Source organism: Netta rufina, assembly GCF_964035555.1.
Source record: "Netta rufina genome assembly, chromosome: 1".
Taxonomy (NCBI): Eukaryota; Metazoa; Chordata; class Aves; order Anseriformes; family Anatidae; genus Netta; species Netta rufina.
In genome coordinates, this window is record NC_140123.1 from 11050563 (window position 1) to 11073789 (window position 23227).

Genomic DNA, 23227 nt, shown 5'->3' on the forward strand with positions numbered 1-23227 from the left:
GTGCTCAATGGTAGCCAAGTGGCATTCTGCTCAAGGGATGTGGCCCTAGCAGGACTCTTCAAGGATATCAACTGACTCATGAACTGCACTTTGGGGATCCCTTACTCAAGTGTTTTCAGGTAAGTTACCCTTAGATCTTCTGAGCTTATATTTTTTCATTTGTAATCCAGAGGTTAAGCTTTCTCTTTTTTTTTCTTTTAACCAAGTACGTATGTTGTGAGATAGGGAGGCTCTCAGAAACGAGGCCATTGAGTAGATTAATTAGAGGTCTATAAATGTGAAGTTGTTATCATTTGAGCATTGCTTTCAATTAAATTAAACATGAGGAGAAGGTTTCCAAATAAATGATAAAGGATGGGATCCTGTGCTCTTTTGAGCACCTTGGCACCACTCCAGCAAAGCACTTAATCACTTGCTTAACTTCCTGTATTTGAAGGCAATTGGAACTGCTCACATAACTTAATTTTAAGCATATACTTAAGTATGTTGCTGGTTTAGCACCAGAAGGCCCAGCACCAACACTAAACCCCAAACGAAGGTGGAGTTGGAAGAAGTTTAGACCCACCACATAGTACAAACCCATGGGAGAACAGGCAGAAGCCAACATTATTGTTGGGGTGTATAGTGGCATTGATTTTTTTCAAGCAAGTCTCCCCTGTTGCAGTCTATTTAAAAATTAATGCTGCAGTATGGTTTTCACTGTTTAAATGACCAGCTTAATTTTGTGAACTCATACATTTATGATAACTTTAGTGATGGAAATATTTCATAATCATAGCATGGTGTCCTTGGATGAATAATCAATTCCATAGAGCAAACTGCCTGTCTACTACTTTGCTGAAAGCCTACCAGCTACACTGTGTTGATACAATATAATAAGGGTGTTATTTATTCAGCTGTTTCAAATAAAGCAGCTCATCCATCGATTTTGAGAGGTTGGCCATTTTTTCATTGTGCACTCCTGCTTTTAAGACAATTGGAGCAAAATGAGATGCAGGTCGATGGCCATTTTTTTTTCCTTTGGAGGATTTCATATGCCGAAAACAGCATCACCATTTCCTTTTTCCTATGTAGCATCTATCTGGGAAAAATAAAAGTTAACAATTTAAAACGTAATGAGGCCATTCCAAAAGAAAATTCCACAGTTTATTTCATTTTTTAAAGGAATATAGTGAAGATTTGGTTTGATTTCTAAAACTCAAAGGATTAAAAATAGGTAAAGGAAGAGTTTCTCCTCATTCCAGAAACATAGCTGTTAAATGGTAAAAGGCAAGCATATGTTCTCCCGTCCAGGCAGTTAATGTGAAACTTTGCATGGTTTAGTTAAGTGTGTATTATACATTTTAATGCATTACTGCTGCATGGCTTATGCTGGATAAGACTGAAGCTTGGATATGATCCCAGCTATGGCTGGAGTTGAAACAAGTAATATTTTAATTAAATATACCGTTTTACACAAACGAACCCGAAATGTAATTCAGCTAATGAAATATTTCCCCAGATAGATTAGTAGGCAGCATGCTGTATCCATGGTGTGTGACTGCAGATGGACTGTGTGAGCCTAAGGTGGTCTCAGAAGAACCATTTGATCATTTTATTACCTATGTTGATACACAAATATGAATGTTAGCCAAACATCTTAGCCAGGCTAATATTCTAATATAATTTACAGTATGTGCTTGGCTCCATTTTGCTCATTGAATGAAACCACTGAAATGTAACAGATTGCATCACCTTTTGGAGCCGTCTCCGTTCTTTGTACTTCTCTGCCCACTTTATATGTGAGGAACTTTGTGTCTACAAGAGCATACATGTTTAAGTGTGCATTTACCTCACTGTCCTAATGAGTGCAATGAGAGGCAGTATAACTGAGCCCAGAAAGCTTTCAGAGGTGGGCAGCTGGAAGCGCCATGGGAATTGTGTGTCCCTGTGGTTGAAGCAGCATCTCCTAAGTTTCATCTAGATGCAGAGGGTCTCTGCATTACCAAGGGGCTGCAGGGTTTTCAGGTCTCTGCTGTAAGACAGAATAACTCAAGCTTTCTGCTGTGGTTTTTTTTTGTTTGTTTTATTTTCACATAGCTGGAGAAAAAAGCAGTGTCACATGTTCAGTCCTGAGCTGAGAGTCTGGTGCTACAAATTGTCAGTCAGTCTAGTCATCTCTCTGAGGTTATTGTCTGGATAACCGCTGAGCCCTGGCACAAGCATTGGTCTTTTATTGGATTTCCATACTATTTGTTTGCATGTACCTCATTTGGTCAGAAGTTTACTTAAAGTTCAGCTTTTCATGGTACCAAAGTCCAGGCTATAACCTAGGATTCCTCTTTGAGGATGAAACAGTGCCCCTGACGTTACATCAGTTAGGAGGAATCACAGGAATTAACTGCTGAATCGAAGTTCTGCAGCTGAATTCTCAGTGCTTAGGGGAGGAGATGTCTTTCTGCCCTTCTGCAGCAGACCTTTCTCCTCCCTGCCCTGCCAGCCTAGCTGCTGAGTATGCAGGACAGGAGCCCTCTGGTGTTCCTCAACCTTGTTAGAGGCTCGGGGCCAGCAGGGGACAAATAATTCCACTCTGCCCCACTACAGCAAGGCCTGTGACCATCCATTTAATAAAACTATTTTTATGGTCCCAGTGCTAGGGGATTCTGTGCATGTCAGAGTCTTTAATGTATTTATCCATAAAGCACTGGTGTGAGGTAGGGAAATGATGTTACCCTTGTTTTACCAATGGAGACCTGAAAATAATGACTTGCTTGAGATCCCAGAGGAAGAGTGTAGCAGAGTGTGGATTCCCATGCATATCTATCATATCTTAGGCTAGTACTGCAAATTGGACCATCCTTCCCATCTTTCACTCTAGCCTAAGGTGGGGGTCACTAGTGCCTTTTTAATAAAAGGAAGGAAGCACAGCATTTCAGATAATATACATTTATCGTGTATGTCAGATCATCTGCTGGCAAAAAGAAATAAAAATGGATGAGAAAGATGTATAAAACATATTTTAATGGTGAATCTTATACATCATCGTTTCCCATATATAAATGTTGCAATATTTATCCCAGGTGCTCATATGTGGTGTTGTATTTATAAAGATAATTGGAAAAGCATGTTCTGTGAATAAGGGCAATAGACATGCAGGCAGTAGGTCCTTCAGGGTATAAGTAGTCTTAGGGGAGGTATATGTATGTCATATACAATCAGTAGTACAGTTTCCATAGGAAAAAATCTTTAGAATAAGAGGAAAGTTAACTGCTATCCAATGATGGCCATTTTTCGTAGTGTAATATGTTGGCATGTATTTTTCTGTGCGATTTGTATTCCTGTTGAGACAGACCATGCTTTCTGAGCAGCACCTTCAAGGTTTGTGGACTATTTTGTTGCACAGAGAAAAGTAAAGCTATTGCTCCATCTCAGGAAATCATCTCAGGGCATCTTGTTTACTGAGATTCCTCCTGAGCAGATCCATTAATAGGCCTAATTTCAATCTACAGAAATAGTTTATAGCTGAGTTCTGAGTCCTTTGAGAAAAGACTTTCTAATGAAAAATGGTCCAGACTTACTTTTCTATGCATCCATTAGCCTTTTTTTGATTGAGCTGTAGGAGTACCAAGCAACATCCATCCCTCAAACATGTGTTACAATCACAGACCTCATTTCTTCTCAGTTTCATTACATCCTACAGGTCAAGGACTTCAATATAACCAGTTGCCCGTAGCAGGACCTAATTCTTGTTCTTTTGGCTCCTTCAACATGCTGTTCATCCCTCATGCTATTCAGAATATTTTAGGTAGTGGGCATTTGTGTGGAGCTCACTGTGTTTGGTGTCTGCATCTGCCCTGTCCAAGCAATTGCAGAGCAGTGGAGCAGTGTGGTGTGGTGGCACCTCACCTGGACCATGTGGCTTGGCTTCAGGTTACACCCTGGTTCAAATTCAACTGGTTATGAGACTAAGATCTGGAAAGTGGAGACACGAAGTCCAGAGATCATGAGAAGTCAAGGTTTTACCCATAGTTTTTCTCCAAGTAGTTTTGTGAACCTCCAAGGGCAGTAAAGTGCTGACAATAACAATAGTATGATTATCAAGGGGGAACTTGTGCTTTAATGTATGATGTAGACTTAAGTTTAGTGAAGACTGGAGTACTGGCAAGTGGCAAACAGTACTCAGACTGTAATCTGAGGAGTATTTCTTTGCCTAGAGTAAAATGTATGGTCTCAAGTATTTTGACCTATGAGCAATTGACAGCTGTTGCACCCCTGCTTTGCTAGAGGAGAGCAATAGCATTGCATTACGGGCAAGGTGGTGCACAGCACAGTTTGTGCTGCAGGGAAGGCTGCAAAAGGACACAGCACCTTGAGCTTTTCAGAGGGATAAATAATAGGACAGAACTGTCTTGAGATGGGGTTTGCAGGAATAAATAAATCTTAGATTATGGCATCAAGGTAAAATAATTACAAGAACTTTCAGATAGCTTGAATCCAATTAATATGTCATAAGATAGTTCTTGATGGATTTTACTTTTAGACCTTCCCTATCAGGGGGGAAGGGCTATAGTATTTTATAGTCAATGCATGGGCAGATTAAATGGGAAGCACATCTACATCCCATTCTCCTCCAGCACTCCAGCTTGCCAATTGCCTAGCACTTGTCAGCCATATTCCCTTTATAGCCACCCTCCTGGACAAGGGGCATGAGGGAGGAATCGTAAAATAGAATCACAGAATAATAGAATAGTTTGGGTTGGCATGGACTGTGAAAGATCTAGTCCAAACCCCTGACATGGGCAGAGACCTTTCACGAGACCAGGCTGCCCAAAGCCCTGTCCAACCTGACCTGGAACACTTCTAATGATGAGGCATCCGCAATTTCTCTAGGCAACCTGTTCTAGTGTCTCAATCATAAGAAGTCACAAAAGTTGTTCTAAAGCCATGAAACCAGCATAAACATGAGGAAAAGAGGAAAACTGGAAGCTGTCTTACATGAGGTATATGCAGAGCAGATAGCATAGCCTCCCTGGAAAATAACTGACTTCTGGCAAACCAGAATATTAGAATTAGAACTGGAACTAGAATAGCTCAGTTGGAAGGGACCTACACAGATCAAGTCCAACTATCTGACCAGTTCAAGGCAAACCAAAAGATAAATCATGTTATTGAGGGCATTATCCAAATGTCTCTTGAGCACTGACAGGCATGGGACATCAGTCAGCCTTTTCTACCCAACCAGCAGGTCCAGGAGGGCACCTTTCCTCCTTGGCTCACTAAGTGCTTGTGTCAGGAAGTTATCTCCAACATGCATTAGGCATTTCCCAGGCTTGCTGGTCATAGCAGTATATTTCCAGCATATGGCTCTGAAGAAGGAATCTTCCCTAAGGATGAGGGCAACTGATCCAGAGATTTCCCCTAATTGCATATAAAATGGCTCATCTGTGCTGTCATGCTGGGTGGGCTGTCAATAGTAGATATCCAGGATGAAATCTGCTTTGCTGTCTGTCCCCATAAACCTCACCCAGAGGCTCTCTGCTGCACCATCCTCAAGACAAAGGCTGTACAGCCACATCTCTCCTTTTTGGACAGCACAACACCTCCACCTCGCCTGCTCTGCCTGTCCCTCCTAGCACTCCAGTTGTGGGAGTCATCCCACTGGTAGCAATGGTATCATAGCTCTGGAAAAGGACCAGAACTTCCACTTTGTCCCATTCATTCTTCATACTGTGTGTTGGTATACAAGTATTTTGGATGTGCTCCTGAACTCTCAGTGCTCCCTGGAGCATCATAAATGCTCCCGTTAGCCTTGCCACCCTCAGGCAGTGCTGCACCATCTCTTGGCTTAACCTCAGTGTTCCTGATGGTGTCCCCTTCCCCATCGATATCACTGTTATCCCTAGAGGAACTGAACTTAGGGACAAATGCACACCTTGCTGAGATGCTCTAAAAGGTTATGGAAGCACGGGATTCATGCGTGACCAGAGCACGTAACATCACAGCTGATAGCAGTGATCATTGACTTCATCTCTCTCCGTCAGAGGTGGCTGCTTGCCCTGAGGCACTGTCTGGTAGCATCAACCACCGACAGCACAAATGCAGCACACAGGTGGACAGCAGGACTTGCTCAGAGAAGCACGACGGCATAGCAGCAGCACTACAGCAGACCAGGAGTCCTGTGGTCCATGCCCTGTTCAGTGAGACACCCTGGGTTCCCAGTCTTCCCATGTGTTTCGCAGCTATATTTCTGTATTTTCTCCGTATTTGCAGTTTGCCTACAGTAACTGGCTTTTGGTGAATTCTAAGTAGTAATGGTTAACCACTGTTTGTTTATTGCTGATGATAAAGGCACAGCTTTTGCTATTTCAGCATCATGTAGGAGACATCTTTAGCACTGTACAGAGACTGGAAATCCTCTGTGTTTGCAGATTCTCTCTGAGAGCGTGTTACGAGACGTCTGAGTGTCTGAAGCGCTTTGATTTCTGTTCTCCTCCTGCAGATTGTGGATGGCAAACTCTGGTTCCAGTTGGACTGCGGGAGCGGCCCGGGAATCCTGGGGATTTCTGGCAGGGCCGTCAACGACGGAAGCTGGCATTCTGTCTTCCTGGAGCTGAATCGCAATTTCACAAGCTTGTCCCTGGACGACAGCTACGTGGAGCGCCGCAAAGCCCCCCTCTACTTCCAGACTCTCAGCACGGATAGCTCCGTCTATTTCGGAGCCCAGGTCCAAGTGGATAACGTCCGCAGCCTGACCGACAAGAGAACGACGCAGGTCTTGAGTGGCTTTCAGGGCTGCCTGGATTCAGTTGTCCTAAATAACAACGAGCTGCCGCTCCAAAACAAACGCAGCAGCTTTGCAGAAGTGGTTGGCCTGACCGAATTAAAGCTTGGCTGTGTCCTCTACCCCGACGCCTGCGAGAGGCATCCCTGTCAGAACGGCGGCACCTGTACGAGCGTGCCATCTGGTGGTAAATATTTTGCATTACTTTATGGCTTTTCCCCCTCGTTTTCCTCTACAATTTATTGTCAGAGATGGCTTTATGCAGCAGCATGTTTGAAAAAAAACAAAAAAATCTAATGAACTCTATAAAACTCTGATGGATATTGCAAATTGTGTAAAAGCTGTTTGCTCTATAAATAAGGGTGAAACCATGCCCCTTCTCATTGCATTAGTATTCCAGGAGGAAATTGATTTATTGGCTGTTAGGATAATCCTATTTCTATAGAAACCAATAGAATTGCAATTACTGTAATGCTCAGCTGGATTTTTCAGGATCCATTTACAGCATCGAAGGTTGTACACGAAGATGGTGATTTTGAACGTCCATCACAGATGCAGCGGTACTGTTGCCCTTCTCTGTTTCTGAAGCTGTCAGAAATAATTACTGAGCTGTCTACAAACACCTTTTGTGACTACGTAATTTGATTCCATGTCTGCATGTAGAAGAGTGAGTCCGCACTATTATAAACCCCCAGAAGTATATTTTACAGCTTCCTTGGAGGCCTGAGTGCTTCAAGGTCTGAGTAATACCAAAGTTTATAGGGCATTGATTTAAACGGTGCTCATGTTAGGGTTTACTATCCAGTGGTTATACATTGACTTGCGTGATTTGGTGATAGTGACTTACTACCTAGTTATCTAATGCACAAGGTACCCTGACCGTAAGAATATCTTAGTAGGAAAAAAGCAAATGGCATACATACAGGGCCTTTTTTTGTAGGGCTGTTCTATCTCTGCAGTGTACAGCTTTCCCATCCAGTTTCCTACACTGTATTAGCAGAAAGTGTTATTCACCTTTTCTGGCAAACTAAAAATTTGCCACAGTGAACTGACAAGATCTGATGTTCCCCGTGTCCCGGCAAGGACATTTTCCAGTCCAGAAAGGAGGATGCTTAATAGGGAGGTCTTCTGGAAGCAGAGAGCTTTCCATTCACTTATTGTTAGTGGTTTGGTTCATGTTTCCCTAGGGAAAATCCCGCTAGGCTTTTTTTATGAACCATCTAACCACTGTCCAGGGCTTTTTGCTTAACGGTGTCTATGCAGTTCCCCCATACCTGTAAATGTAATTTCTGCTTTTCATTGTTTTCAGCCTCACTCTCATATTTCCCTCCTAGTTCCCCCAGGAGTAGGTGTTTTGCTGCACTCTCTAGCTCATTTTCTTAGCTGAGTGTTTGGCTGTTACTTCAGAATGTCTTTGAAACCTGCACACCTGGAGGAAGCTGCAGGACACGTTCCCTGTCCTCCCCATGCATCCTAATGCTGGCACCAGTATCTTCTAAAGTCCTTCCAACCCCTCACCAAGACTGAGATTTTCTGTGCCCAACCTGTGTGGTGCTTTTAATTTGGGTATTTTTGTGAAGGTCCTGTTCACAGAACTGCTTTTGTTGGTTATTTATTTATTTACTCATTTATTTATTTGTTCCTAAACTTCAGAAACCTCCTAAGCCCTAGAACAGTTTAATTTAGTTTTCAAGGCTGAAATCTGATGAGCAAAACTGACTGTCAGACAGAAGTGTTCTGTCCTTATATAGTAAGCCCCAGCAGTGTGGATTTCTGATGCCGAGGTCTCAGCTAGCATCCCCTCTGGATCCTTGGCTTCGATTCAGCTGTCATCTCCTGTGCCAGCATTTACTTTCATTGTCCTCCATAGTTAGTTGATTTTGTGGCTCTGACCCTTCTACCTTAAGAAACCCTGGGCCATCTTCAAGCCATGCCTTTTTAGTAAAAATAATTAAATACATATATGCATACATTTATGCCTGTCCTGAACTCCAACAGTACATAGATGCCAGTGATCTCGTATCTCCCTCCAAAAATTTAACAGTGCACTTCAACAGAGGAGTTTGTACTGAGTGGAGGAGCTGGATTGTGCTTCTGCAGAGCACAGGGTGTAGCCACGCTGTTTTCTGGGGTGTCTTGTGCAGCCACAGGCAGAATCAGTCCACAGCTCATTTGGGATTTATTTGTAGTTTGGCCCAGCAAGCACTTCTGCCTGCTAAATGTTAGAGGCTGGGCTGCTACCCTGCCTTGGGTTGTAGTGAGCAGGGTGAAGGGTGCAGCAGGGGTGCCATCGGCGTTGCTGTTGGTGGATGGAGATGTGCAGTCAGGTGGGAGCAATGAGACACAGGGCTGTGCAGCACAAGGATGGATGCTGCTGCTTGCTTTTGCCATTATAGGTCTTTATTTACTGAGGAAAGGCAAGAAAAGGAGAGCTGCACAACAAGGGCAAAATAAATTCATCCCGAGGAAGAAGGATGCTGCGGCCACTGATAGAATTATTTAAAAACTACGTAAATCCCTAGGAAATAGGTCTGTAATATGTATGTGGACATAACACAGCTTTGATTCAGACTTCATGCTTAATAAATGAGGTTAACCATTCCCTAAGTTAGCATCCTAGGAAGCACGAGAACAACTCCTTCTACTGATTTTATTTAAGCCTATTTACAGTATTGCTCAACGATCTCGTGATGAGTAAATTGAAACCTTTCTAATGAACTGCTTCACAGCAATTGTGTGTGTTTTTTTCCCAGCTCCCTGTGCATGCCAGTTCACACTGAGGGGAGCAGTGGGGTGGGGAGAAACCAGTGGCTCTGAAGGTTGGACCCATTTTATTACTGGAATGGCACACACAGTTTTCTTGTCAACATAACTCGCTGCTGGAATGCAGACGCAGAGCTGATTTAACTTGCCTGCCTTCCTGCCTCGGTGAGGGGGCATGTGCCCTGTGGGGATGTTTCAGCTGCCTGCCGTTCAAAAATCTGTTTGCTGTTTTTACTGCCTCAGCAGCGTATGTAAATACGGGATTGTTATAAAGCCATAATTCCAGCGCAATGGGCCCTGACTGTACATCGGTGGTTCTGTAGCCCAGCCCCGTCAGGAGAAGTCATGGGCAGGTTTTTTTTTTTTTCCACCAGGCAAAACAATTCTGTTGCTAGTGTCCTCCATGCACAAAAAGACCATGTAATTAAATTCCTTAGAGCAGAGAGCCCAACAGCACTGCAAATGCTAGTTACGGAGCCACAAATTGCAATGTGCATTTAAGAATCGCCAGACGTATTCGCTGACATAGACGTTAGCAAATGGATTTCATTTAAAATAGAATAAAAATGTAATAAATCTTCATTTTTTTTTTATCTTAAGAAAGGAAACAGCAGCTTTCTGGGAGAGGAAATGTTTAAAAATACACTGTGCAAGCAAAGTCACATTTCCAGTCCCAGGGCGTTCAGTAGCATCAAGATCTCTTTACTAATACTAATATCATACTAATATGATATTTTCTTCCTATTAGCATTTCTGGAGAATAATGGTCCCTTGGAATAATAATAGGATTTATTTTAATAAATGAATTCTTTAATATGAATTTTACAGAGCAGATTTCATATGCTGTTAACATCCTTTTTCTTAAAAAAAAAAAAAGCACCCTACTGTGCTTTATAAGGAAATTAAGAGAGAGAAAAAGAAAGCACATATTTGTAGCTAACTTTAAAAGAAAACAGTCAACTAAAGGTTATCCAACATTGTAACATGAAAGTTGCTGGCTAGACGCCTGAAATCAAAGGGGCCGTGTCTAATTTACACACAATTTGCATAAATTGATCATCTAAAATGCAAACTCAGTAATAGTACTCCTGTTGTGAGTTCTTCCTTTCAGTGTAAATGCCTACTGTCCTGTTCCCCGTTAATAAAAAGCTGCCTCTGACTGCTGTTTAGTTCATGCTGCAGCTATGGGAATAGGGTAATATTATGGCCCTGTTTTGGGAATTGCTAAAGTGGTGCTTTGTATGCACGAGGAGTGTGAAGGTATGGAACAGGAGGACAAGATGGGGATCTTAGGCTACAGGAGGATGCATAGATAGCTCAGATGCTCTGAGACATCGCTGGGAGCACAGAAGAGCTTCTCTGCTTCCAAAATCTGATTTCTGGACCAGTGGCCACAACAGGAACCTCAGCTTGCTCTCACATGTTTCCACAGGTCTGAATTAAGTCCCGTGGCAGCAGTAGATGTCGAGTGCTATCTGTTTAAAGCTGAAACAGGGTACAGTGTGTCCTGGAACCCCACGGGGACATCTCATGCATGCTTAAAAGGGCCTGGGAAAGGGGGAAAAACACTCACCAGTAGTGCTGCTAACAATCAGGAGAATCCCAGCAAAAGGAGACTTCAGCTTTAGTACAGTTTTCTTGGAGCCATTGGAAACCACAACCCTGTAATGTAGACCACATTCTTCCAGATTTTTAGTCTCTGCCCTTAAGTATGGGTCAGTAAAGCTATTTTTAAAGAAAGCTGTTAGCATTTTGAAACCTGACAAACTGCCTCGCGTTCCTTAACAACTTGGCTCTTCGGACTGAAATTTCCCAAGAAAACTCAACCAAGTGTTTAAAGTGTGGTTAAGCTATAAGCTGCTGAATACGAGGTCTTAAAATGGGAAATGTCACACAACCTTAATAATAGAGTGGCATTACTAGTTCTGCCAATAGTAAGTGTATGTTTATCTGCTTGAATAACAACATGAGCAATCACAGCAATAGAAAGCTTTACTGTAATCAAATCTGAATACTGCGCCAAGCTTTCCAACCACAGAGAAAACCTCGTACTTGTAAAGCCTACAATTAGAAGTATAGTTACTTCCTTTTAATATGATCAGTCCTATATACATCTGGCTTTGATTGAAGTAAATGGCTTATATGAGTAGGCAATTTTATTTGAATAGGAAGCATTTGAGCAAAAATATCAAGGAAGTCAAGGACTGTGGGCACAGTGTAAGGACAGTAAGTCAGTGCTTTTTTTTTTTTTTTTTTTTTTTCCTCGTTTTTTCTTCCTTCATTTTATGTTTTTATGAACAGAGTTAAAATCCAATGGGAGGAAAAATGTGGCATGATACCTAGGTGGTGATTTTAATACATTTTAAAGCAAGTTGGCAACATCAACCACATGGGTGTTTTTGAGGTCTAGATAGTTGGTAATAATGACATCGGGGAAAATGTGTGGATTACTGCCATAGCTGTGAATTCACCAGCTGTCTATTCTGGGTGTCTCTTTCACACAAACACAAACAAACGAAAATGCTGTGACATGAGTTAGTACCAAATGTGCATCAGTTCATTTTTAAAGTTTTTTTACATATCCTTGATTATTTCAATCTTACTTATAGCTATGCTTTTAGACATCTGGATTTAGATTCACACTTTCAAAGCAAATACACACTAATCCTGTCATAGAAAACACCAGTTCAACATAGGCTGAGGCTCATTTCCCTACCAAGTTGTAACATAGAGCAATGATCATCTCTTTGAAGACAGTTAAGTTTAATCTGAAGTGGCAGGAATATGTATGGCTGAAGAATACACGGTTCTTGAAGCTGGCCAGGTATATCTCTAAACACACCAAAACATAAATGTTGTGAAAGATGTTTTTCACCTTCAGCTTTCCCATCAGTTAACTTACCACACGACACTATGTAAGCAGGGCCAAGGGCAGGCCTGTTTCTTGACATCGAGTTTGTCAGGTCTAGCAGCACAGCAGGAGAAGAAACTACATGGGGAGATCAAATGCAAAAGCGAATGCACATAGCAAATAAAAGCCAGCTCCTCTTGCATGTGATAGATAGAAAGAGAAGCATACACATGTTCAAAAAAAGAATTGGCAGCAGTTAGGAGCATCCTCTTCAATAAAGCCAAGTAAACCTGAGGATAGACAGACATTCAGATGCTCAGGCTGGGAATTCTACCAACAGAGATGTTCACTGCATAACAGCATCCCATCTGCTGATGGCATGGTGCCTGCCTTTTGCCACTGTCGCTGCTTACCAAGTGCCAAGCAAACATAGGTATAGACAGGAAGCCTGTGTGCTGTCCTCACATTCCGCTTGTTGCTCTTCAGTAAAGTCTGAGCTGAAAAAGCCCTTTTTTTCTTGACTCTTTACATGACTGAAGAGGGACATACCAAGAAGTCAAGAAGAGAAGCTGCTGGAGTCAGAGGATGTGACACAGCTACCTGAGGAGGGATAGAGGAGGACACACTCAGATTAGTGAATGAGCATGAGAGAAACCTAATAAAAGAACTGGAATGCCCAAAACTACATGTAGGCAGTAGAGGGGTATGTCTGTGTAAGTGTTGGGCAATAGTATTGTTCATTGCTTGTGGTTCCTTATAGGTCAGCTGTTGGTACAGGCTGTTGTGGCACATGCTGGGAGCATTGGTCCTACCCTACGACATGTGCTTGTCAGAGCTTTCTGTCTTCCTCTGCTGGTTCCCTCTGAAGCCATGCAATGGTGACAGCACAAGATTTGCTGCCTTGGAGAATGCGTATCAACATTCTTCAGCATCAGTATGCAAAATGAAATATTCATATTTCTTGGAGGGAAGCCAGATGGACTGTATGATCTTAAATGTTGATGAATTTCCAAGATTTCCAGTGCCTTCATTGTGAACAGGAGCAAGCCCAAGATTTCTTGAAAGAGTAATGTTCTTTTTGGACTGAGAGGACAGGGGCACTTGGCCTTTTCTTCAGCTGTGTTGTCCTTGGACACGGGAAGTTTGCTTATTATTCTTGCATTAAACAGATGAGAAGAAATACATGATACATTGCCTGGATATTAAAATAAAAATGTAATAAAAATTCTTCGTTAGACCTAGGATGCAGTCCTGACCAAAAAGGTTTTATTTAGGATTGCACTTCGTCCACGGCCATGTGGCCACAATGTGCAGCACCAGGCAAAATTACAGCCTCTGCCGAGAGGTTTGGAAACGCATAAAAGGTCTGGCAAGTCTGCTGGCCGAGTCAACCCATGCTGTGAACTGAGCCATGGTATCGGCTCTTCGCTTCCCTACTCCATGGATTTGGACATATGCTTTGCTGTGCTGGAGCCCTCCCGGATGAATGCCTCACAGCTCTGAGTGTGTGTGTGTCATGGGAAAGTTTGATGTCTTTTGCCAGTGGCTCAGCATTGGCAGGTGTATGGCAGCGCTTCTAAAAGGAAGAAAAGTCAGTGATAAATATTGTAATTTAACACTGCCTTGTTTTATTGCCTTTTTATTCCTAGCTTTGTTGCCTTTTTATTACTAACTTTGATCCCTAGACTTAGAATCCATGCCGAATACTTCAGCCTTCAAATATCTGACTGCGTTGCACCATCATTAAATCAACTTCAGTCAAGAATGTTGACTTTCGTAAGCAGACTATTCATTTCAGTTTTGCTCATACATCACCCAGTAGAGCTCTGACCCATCTGGTGCATTCACTTCTATCTCCTCTTGATACCAAATGCTAACTGAAATTAGTGCATCTCTATTATAAACAATTGGCAAGGATAATAATAAGTCCATCTTCCTTTTATACTTACTGGAAAAAGGATTTTTTTCAACTAAAAAAAAAAGGAATCAAATTCTCAGGTTGTCTGCAGTGAATAAATGTAACAGAATGTGTTAGAGGATGACAACCCAGAACTTAAGTGCAGCTGAAACAAATAGAAGAGGTGTTAAGAATGATTTGAAGGCTTTGTCTTCCTGCTGACTGCCAACTAGCAACATGGGTGCAGAAAGCTGTTTTTTAAAGTCACTTTAAAGTTATATCATTTTAAAATGTCAGTTAACAAATAAAAGAACAGATCTATTCTGCTATTACATAAGGCAACAAACACTGAACATTTTCATTTCACTTAAACTCCCTGAGACCATAAAAGTATACAAAACATTACTGTAAATTTTTGAACCATAGATGTCACTGTTCAGTCATAAAAAGTAGCACTGAAACAGCCTTACTTATTCATGTTATGATTTCTACCTCAGGCATTTCTAGATTAGGTATTTTACCAGCTAATAATGAACCTTTTGTAAGAATGGCATCAAAATGTGATGCCTGCTGCAGTCACAATTTTGTAATTCTTCAATCCCAGCTCTCTACGGGTCCAGAAAGCTGTTGGCATTGTTTGAGTGAGATGTGTATAAGACACCAAAAATAATCCCATCTTTCTTGTGCTGTCCAAAACACGACTTCTAGGAATCCTTAAAGTGGAATTGTTTCTTTTCTTAATTCTGCAACTTTAAAAAAACAACAGTGCTTCTATTTCCTTTTTTTTTTTTTTTTTTTTGATCATGACAATGAAACAGCATTGTATTTGAGTATCTACTTCATATATCTTCAGTTAGATGGGATTGGACTCTTGACTCAATAAGCCGGTAAATCTGGTTCCAAGTTTGTTCTCTAAAGCTGTCCTCATGAAAAAATTCAATTAGGGTAACTGAGCAGGGTGAATTGAACTGGATAGGACATAAAAGATGTGTGGGTCCTAATTCAGAATTACTTTTGCCTCATACCACCACTGGGCTTCTCTGTACTGTTGATGTGAAATTCTCTTTCTTGTAACTGTGCCAGAAACTCCTGCCTTGTTTCCTAGAACTAGGAGAATGCATATATATATTTCAAATGTGTAGATATAGGGATTTAAAAAAAAAAAAAAAAAAAAAAAGAGTTTTAAAATCTCACCACTGTGACACAGTATTTCAGGTATACCAGCTTTATCTCCTGTAATTTTGACATTGAATTGAGCTGCATTGAACCGTTTCAGCTCTAGGTTCAACAGTATTAATGGCAGGAAGATTCCTTGTTACAGGTGCTTAATACGCCATTTTCAGTTGCTTTGGTTTGAGAATCCCATAACTGAAGCTTGAAACTTGCCTACGCATTGGTTTGGGACACTTAGATTTTGAAAGTAGGTGTTCCTTGCTCTTTTCAAGTGAAGAAGCACTCAGATATCAATATCCAGTTCACAACATAAAGATATGCATTGTCTCACTGGATTTCTTTATGATCTTAAATAAGGTTCTTATCAATGTCATTCTGCCATATGAAGTCACAAGGGGGGAAAAAAAAAAAAAAAGATTGACATTTGGTACTTGGGTGTTGAATTGATGGTTTCAGGAACTGTTTCTGAGTGATGTTGCTCTCTGCAAGAAGCGTGGAAGAAAGACTTTGATCCTCTGTAGAGTCCCCCTCCACTTGAGTGGTGCTACACATGATTTACTGCAGCTAGTGATTAATCAATCTCTTAATAGCACACATGGCACCTAATCAGCTCTGATTAGAGGTGGTGTTGCCCAGTTCAGCTGGTGCTATGAAGTTTATAGTTCGTGCCTGCATGATGCACCTTATGAAAGCGTTGTGTCACTATCAGGTGTTTTATTATTTCAGTCACATCCCTGCTGTGTTGTCCTTGTAAAAGGCAGATGTAGAAGAGCTCTCAGCTCATGTGTTTGATCTTTGATAGAGCCCCAACAGAAGTGTTGGCTGCTACTATTGAAAAATATGGTCTTTTGTTTCAAAAAAAGTGAGAGATATATCGCATATCCAGAATATTTACCACAACCAAGGTTGTTCACAGAGGACATTTATTCTTACATGAATGATGTTCAGAGTAGTTTGAGCTGCACTGATTGCTTTTGTCCCTGCTTGTAGAAATAAGCTCCAATTGCTCAGACATCTGAGATAAGCAAATATTCTACTGAAATTAGTGTGGACCATGGAGATGTACCAGAATGTCTATAAACATCCTCTTTCCCCCCCAGGACAATAGCCAAATGGATTCCCTTGCTTCTAGATAGATAACAGCGGTGGACTTCTGATGTATTTCTTTGTGTCCCTTGTCTCCCAGGCTACCAGTGCAATTGCCTCTCCCAGTTTACTGGAAGAAATTGTGAATCAGAGATCACAGCCTGCTTCCCAAATCCCTGCCGGAATGGAGGCTCATGCGATCCCATTGGCAACGCTTTCATCTGCAACTGCAAGAATGGCCTGACTGGAGTAACGTAAGTAAACTTTCCCAGGTGGGCAACGGGAGCATCTCAGTTCACTGATGGGATTTATTTTCTGATTAGCCATTTTGTACTCAACTAAGGGACGTGGTTTAGTGATGGGACTCAGTAGGTCGGGTTAATGGTTAGACTTGATAATCTTGAAGGTCTTTTATAACCTAGACGATTCTTTGATTCCTCCACAAAAAGAACAACCCCAAAGTTAGTCCTTATAACAAGTGCAAGCTAAAGAGAGATGAGAAATCCATGAGGTTTCTGAACTTGGCTCCAAAGTTTTGTTTTAGGCTATGATCTTCAAATGGTTTTCACTGTTAGAGGCTTTTTGATAAATCCATTAAAGTCTGTGGTAGCTGGTATGTAATATATTTTTTTTAATGGATCAGTTTCAGTCACCTTAGACCTAGCATAAAAACCTAATAGATTGCATTCATTTTTTAAATTCAAACCTTGATCATATATATACTTGCTGTAGAAACAAAAAATCCTCTGACCTACTTTCTGCCTTTTTCTCATTTGCTTTGTCTGTTTGGACTTTTTATTTTCTTTTGCGTTTTTGTTGATCACTTGTTCTTCTCCCCATTTCTCTCTGTTTAGGGTTCCTGTATTTTTTCTTCCCACTTCTCTAATATTTGCTCATTCTATCTCCAGTCCTAAATAAATTGTAGAAGTCAGTATATTCTCCTCTTCTCTCAAATTAGTAGTCTCTGAATATTTTTACTACATTTTTTCTCAACTCTGTTTTCTCCTTGAATCCCCCTGATATTTATATTGAATCCCATCCTATGGTCCAAAAATGATATAAAAGTTCTGATATTTTCTAATACATTCTGTGAGCCTTATTAGGATCAAGGAGCCTTTTCCTATCCGATGTTTTAAACTCTTATTTCATTCTTGACATTTTCATTTTATTGTCTTAAAAAGCCATGGAATAGCTGCAGAAAAATTTAAATGCCATTAAATAATATGATAATAATATGATAATTTGCCAAGCACCAGCAAGCTGTTCACTGTAGCTGTACCACTTTGAGAAGATAAGTCACCACTTATAAGCTGGGCTGTTTGCTAAGTGTTCCCCAGACCCTATGTTCTCCTTTTCTTCTTTTAAGGTGTGAAGAAGATATCAATGAGTGTGAAAGGGAAGAATGTGAAAATGGTGGCTCCTGTGTCAACATATTTGGTTCATTTCTGTGTAACTGCACGCCTGGTTATGTGGGACAATACTGTGGTCTTCGCCCTGTGGTGGTTCCCAATATACAAGCTGGGCATTCATACGTCGGCAAGGAGGAGCTGATAGGAATAGCTGTGGTCCTGTTTGTCATATTTGTGTTGATCGTCCTCTTTATCATTTTTCGCAAGAAAGTGTTCAGGAAGAACTACTCCCGCAATAACATCACGCTTGTACAGGATCCAGCCACTGCCGCCCTGCTCAACAAGAGCAACGGCATCCAGTTCAAGAACATCAGGAACAGCGGCGACAGCAGGAACATCTACCAAGAGGTTGGGCCTCCACAGGTGCCCGTTAGGCCAATGGCCTATACCCCATGCTTCCAGAGTGACTCGCGGAATAACCTGGACAAGATAGTGGATGGGCTTGGCGTGGAGCACCAGGAGATGACAACGTTTCATCCCGAGTCCCCTCGAATCCTGACAGCCAGGCGGGGTGTTGTGGTGTGCAGCGTGGCTCCCAACCTGCCCGCCGTGTCTCCCTGTCGCTCCGACTGTGACTCCATCAGGAAGAGCACGTGGGATGCTGGGACAGAAAGTAAGTAGCACTGCATGATGTCCTCATTCTTCCCCACCATAGCTAGGGGTCTTTTTCAGGGTGCAGCTGGTAGAGCAGCACAGCTACACTTAATGCTCTATCCTGAAGGGTAACAAACTTCAAATTGTTATATTTCTCAAAGAAGGGATTTGATTTATTTGAGAGATGTTTGCCTTAGCAGAGCACAGGGTTTCTTTTCTTAGCCATGCTTCCTCTTTTTAATATTTCCTAATGAGTGTTCAACCCCGTTGCGACACAACTTTGATCAAAATTGTCAACTAAAACTCCATGATCTAGGATTTTTTTTTTTGCCTTATTGTTTTAGGGAATAAGAACAGACATCAGAGAGAGGAACCTAGCACTGCCTCATATCCAACCTCCACATTTTCATCTAAGGCAGCACATTGGCCAAGGTCTTCTAGTGAAAGAATAGAGCATTTTTCATTCCTTCAGGCTGTATTTCACAATTGTGTTGTGGTTGACCTTTTTAGCCATTAAATATAGTTCTGCTGATTGAAAGTATCAGCACGTAAGCCTCCATACGTGCTCTGTTCTGTATTCTCTTGGGTGCTCTTGCCACTGACGCTTCTGGTATCTGCATGAATTTCTGCACAGCATGATGCCACACCATGGGGATGGACCTCAGCTGTCAATGAGTTGAATCAGTGCAGCTTCATTACTGCAGCACTCACTCCATCCACTATATACCCTGCTTCTCAGCAGGAGTAAATCAGCTGTTACTATATGCAGGTGCCCCATGCTGGGTAGAAATATCTACAGATAGCAGGTGGAGAGCTGTACTTACCTGGATTGACTGTTTGCAGCACCTGAGTGTGTTCATTCATAATTAACTAACACATCTGTCTCTCAGTGCTTACTGTGAATGATGTGTTTTCCTTGTTATCACTCATAGAATGTGTATTTGAATGTCTGTTTTTAATTACATGTGAACTTATACCACAGGCTGCAGTTACATTTCTGAACTGTAGAAGAGCTGTCAAGACCAAATGTCTGTGATGAAAAACAATTTAAATTGTAGCATAATCTACTCTACATTTATGGTGGATCCAAGGGCCACTGATGTAAATAAAAAGATGCCCAATAACTTTTCTGAGCTTTGAGTGAGCCTATAAAAAGGCTCTCAAGTTAGAAAATGGACAGTAAAGATAAATGCAACTGTAATCTCTTGTATAAGATGTTTATACCACATTTTTAAAGTCATCATTTTCTTTGCCACTGAGACTACGTGGTATCAAAAGCATCTGAATACAGATGTTTATTCCTAAATTATGATGGTGTTAGCTACTCAAGAGACTGTTTGGGCTTCAAACCCTTCAGAAATCTGGGTATTGTCATCAGCTGCCTTCGTGACCGATGGATCAATTCCTCTATCTGGAGGGAATAATTTTATTCTGACAAAAATAATAGAAGACTACCTATGGGCAGCATTTAGATGGCTCCGTGGTATAAATAGGCGAATGCTCATACATATAGAGTACCATTGTGCTTTGTTTTTGCTGTCAATGAAGGTAAAGGGGTTGATGACGCTGAAGAAGTGACCTGTTTTGCAGGAAGTAATAAAGGCAGCAACTCTGAAGTACAGTCCCTCAGCTCTTTCCAGTCTGATTCGGGTGATGACAATGGTAAGAAATGATTTTCTCTTTATTATGCTGGGGACAAAGGCATTTAACTCTCTTTCTAACATTATTAAAAACAATTAGATGACATCTGGAAAACCGTTTAATGATGCTGGAAGTCAGAAAGCCCTGGAATCAAACCCTCAGTTTGTGGCCATTTTTTAAATTACAGGAATGTAATTAAAATCTTGATTCTTGGAGCTCTTGCCTCAGTACCAAGCTTTACAGTAAATCAGAGTTATGATAGAGCAGACTCATGTTGCCAAGATAGAAGTTGACTAATAGGTAGCAAGTTAAACTGTAGATTTTCCATCATTTTTTCTCTTGAAAGAGGATGACTTTCATGTTTCGTGAGTCAAATGAAAGGGAATTTCTCTGCAGTTTGCCAGGTCTCATTCACAGTCCCAACAAAACTCTGCTGGTGCTCAGCACGCAACAATGAGTGGATGGGACAGTCCCTGGTGGCTTGGCCTCTCCCTGGCAATCACAGTTCAGCTAACAATAGAGCGCTATTAAATCCTTGCTCAGTGCATACTAGTTGCCCCTCTCATGTCCTACATCATTATCTCTGTGGGTGACGTGGGCAGAGCCATACGCAGCCAGAAAGCAGTGTGCAAAGTCAGACCAAACCTTTGTTCTGAAGTCCCATGCATGTTGAGCAGTGGTGCTGAGAAAAGCCCTGATGTTTCTGCCAGGGAGGGATGATGGATGTCTGGGAAGCCTCATGCAGATACACAGAAAAAGATTAGCACAAAGACATTGCACTTAGATTCCTCAGATGCCAGTTAATGAACTGTCAGGAGACTCAGTTCCTCAGTCAAGTCACGCAGCTCTTCCCTAGGTACTCCTGAATGTTGGAAAAAGCACTTAAAGTGAAGGGCACTTGCAGTTCCTTTTGGTTCAGCTGTGACTGAAGCATCATGAATATTTTTGTTAAACTTCTCAGCACTTTCCTGTGCCCCCTCCCCCCAAAAAAAAACCTTTTGTAATATTGTTTCTATAATAATTATCCATGTGTTCATTTATTGTACATGGCTACTTTTTTATATCCCCCAAATTCTAATAAGGCTTTTCAAGCATCTTATCCTGCCCCCATTTCAGGCAGTGGCACGGTACTGAAATTGAATTGGGCCTTCTGTGCCCACTCATTTTTCCTGAAACCTACAATGAAAATATGGCCTTTAAAGGTAACAATTCAAGTTCAAGGTCTAAACAAATCAATAACTTCAGAGAGAATGAAGAAAGTAACTTAAATCATCTGAGTCATTTTTCAGAGGTCAGTGCAAGACTGCATGCTCTGGCTTTCTTTCAGTGTCAGGTTGGTTTTGCAGTGGAAGAACCTAAAATACAAATACAAGCATAAGTAAGCATATTCACACTCACATAGTTGTACATAGGGGATAATGGATATCCCTCTTGAAACCATAAATTCTTCCCCCTCCTGTCATTTTAATTCTTTCTGCTTCACAGTCCTGCAAAGGTTAAAAGGTTGTCATTGAAACAGCAATGGGTACAATTCAGCATTCTGGGGAGGCAGGAGAGGCCAGGCTTCTTCCTCCAAAGCTGAGGTCCATGTGGCTAGACAGGGAGGACAGGCTTTTGTTTTGCTGTTGTACAAATGTGCCAACACTCTCTTGTGATACTTGTGATTCATTTCTGGCTGGGGAAGCCTGTTTTTCACCAGAGAAGCATTGGGATGCATCTTGCTGAAGGTGTGACCAGCCCTATGTTGTTCAGTTACTGTCAGGTGCAGGCAACCTCCACTCACCCTCTCCATGTTGCTTGGAGCCTTGTCTTCAGATTTGCAGTACTAGGTTGAACAGTTGTTTTTTTTTTCACCCTGAAAACATTTTGAGTGTGATATTGAGCCCAAGTGTACTCTCATATCTACCTCATTTAAATTTCTCAGCTCCCCTAGTCTTGCAGAGAGTACTTAATGGTATTCCCTGTGATCAAAAAACAATTTTTGTTAACGGTCACAGAGAAAAATAGTTGCCTGGTCTCAGCAATAATGTTTTGAAAACTCACTTCAAAAGCAAGTTGCAGGTTTCCATAATAAGCAATTTGGAAACAGGAGAATGTGGCAAAAGTGGACTTTTAGGTTACTATTACTGCTGTTGAATTGCTGGTTGTGCTGAACAGTCCAAGGAACTGCTGTTGATGATGCCAATTTTCCACCCTTGGAAGTGCTAGATTTGGATGTTCTCTTACACTGAACTGCCTGGGGTGGAAGTTTCCCTCCCTTCTCTGCTCAGCTCTCACCAGAGCCATCCTTTATCTGCCACAAAGACTCTTGTAACGGGCCTGATTTTTGACCTCCTGTTTTTACTCTCAGTTGTCCATAGCTCCCAGATCCCTGGCAGAAGCACCACTTTTCCTTCTCATATTACCCACTCCCATTTGGCTTACATTCCCAGTAGTGGACTTTCTTCTTGGTGGAGTTCTTTTTCTTTCCACCCCTTCCTTGCTTTGTCTCACTCACATCAGCAATATGTGGGGAAGCCAGGACTAGGATGGGGCTGCAACTTTACTGCCAAAGCAGTGGTTCCCCCTAGCTCTGACAAGGCTCCTCATGCATCTTTTGGCTGCTGCCCACCTCTTTTTCCAGCCACACAACAGCTAATTACATGGTGCCACCTACTCTTCCATAATGTTTATTTGCATTAGCCAATACAAGCCTCCCTTGCTTACACAATTACCAGTGCCACTGATGTCATAAACACTCAACAGAGACATAGAACATGGTTTCTTTGGTTTATCAAGACTTTTTGCCAAGCACTCACAAGGACTGAGGAAATTGGATGAGATACTTGATCCTATGCTCAAAATTTAACACAGTCCCCTCAATGTTCATCATGAAGTTGAAAGCTGCAATTGCTTTCAACATGCTTCTTGTGACCTCTAAGTCTATCAGCTGTGTGAAACAGCAATGTATTTCTTGCCCAACATTTCGGGTCCTCTTCTTAGCCTATTCTAAAGCAATCAGTTTTCTTTTAGCTAAAGACGTCAGAAAACCCAGTACCCACTGAAAGTAATGG

General features: G+C 41.6%; 1 protein-coding gene across 4 annotated transcripts in view; it reads left to right on the plus strand.

Annotated features, from left to right (window-relative positions):
* FAT3 (FAT atypical cadherin 3) overlaps positions 1–23227 on the plus strand; it is a gene marked incomplete at both ends in the record, with an annotated part of 325298 nt that overhangs the window by 297552 nt on the left and 4519 nt on the right. For all 4 annotated transcript variants that reach the window (XM_084300861.1, XM_084300863.1, XM_084300862.1 and 1 more), the window contains 4 exons: positions 6479–6947; positions 16631–16784; positions 17897–18552; positions 20082–20195. In XM_084300861.1, coding sequence (XP_084156987.1) covers positions 6479–6947; positions 16631–16784; positions 17897–18552; positions 20082–20195 — 1393 coding nt within the window. The remainder of the gene's footprint in view (positions 1–6478; positions 6948–16630; positions 16785–17896; positions 18553–20081; positions 20196–23227) is intronic.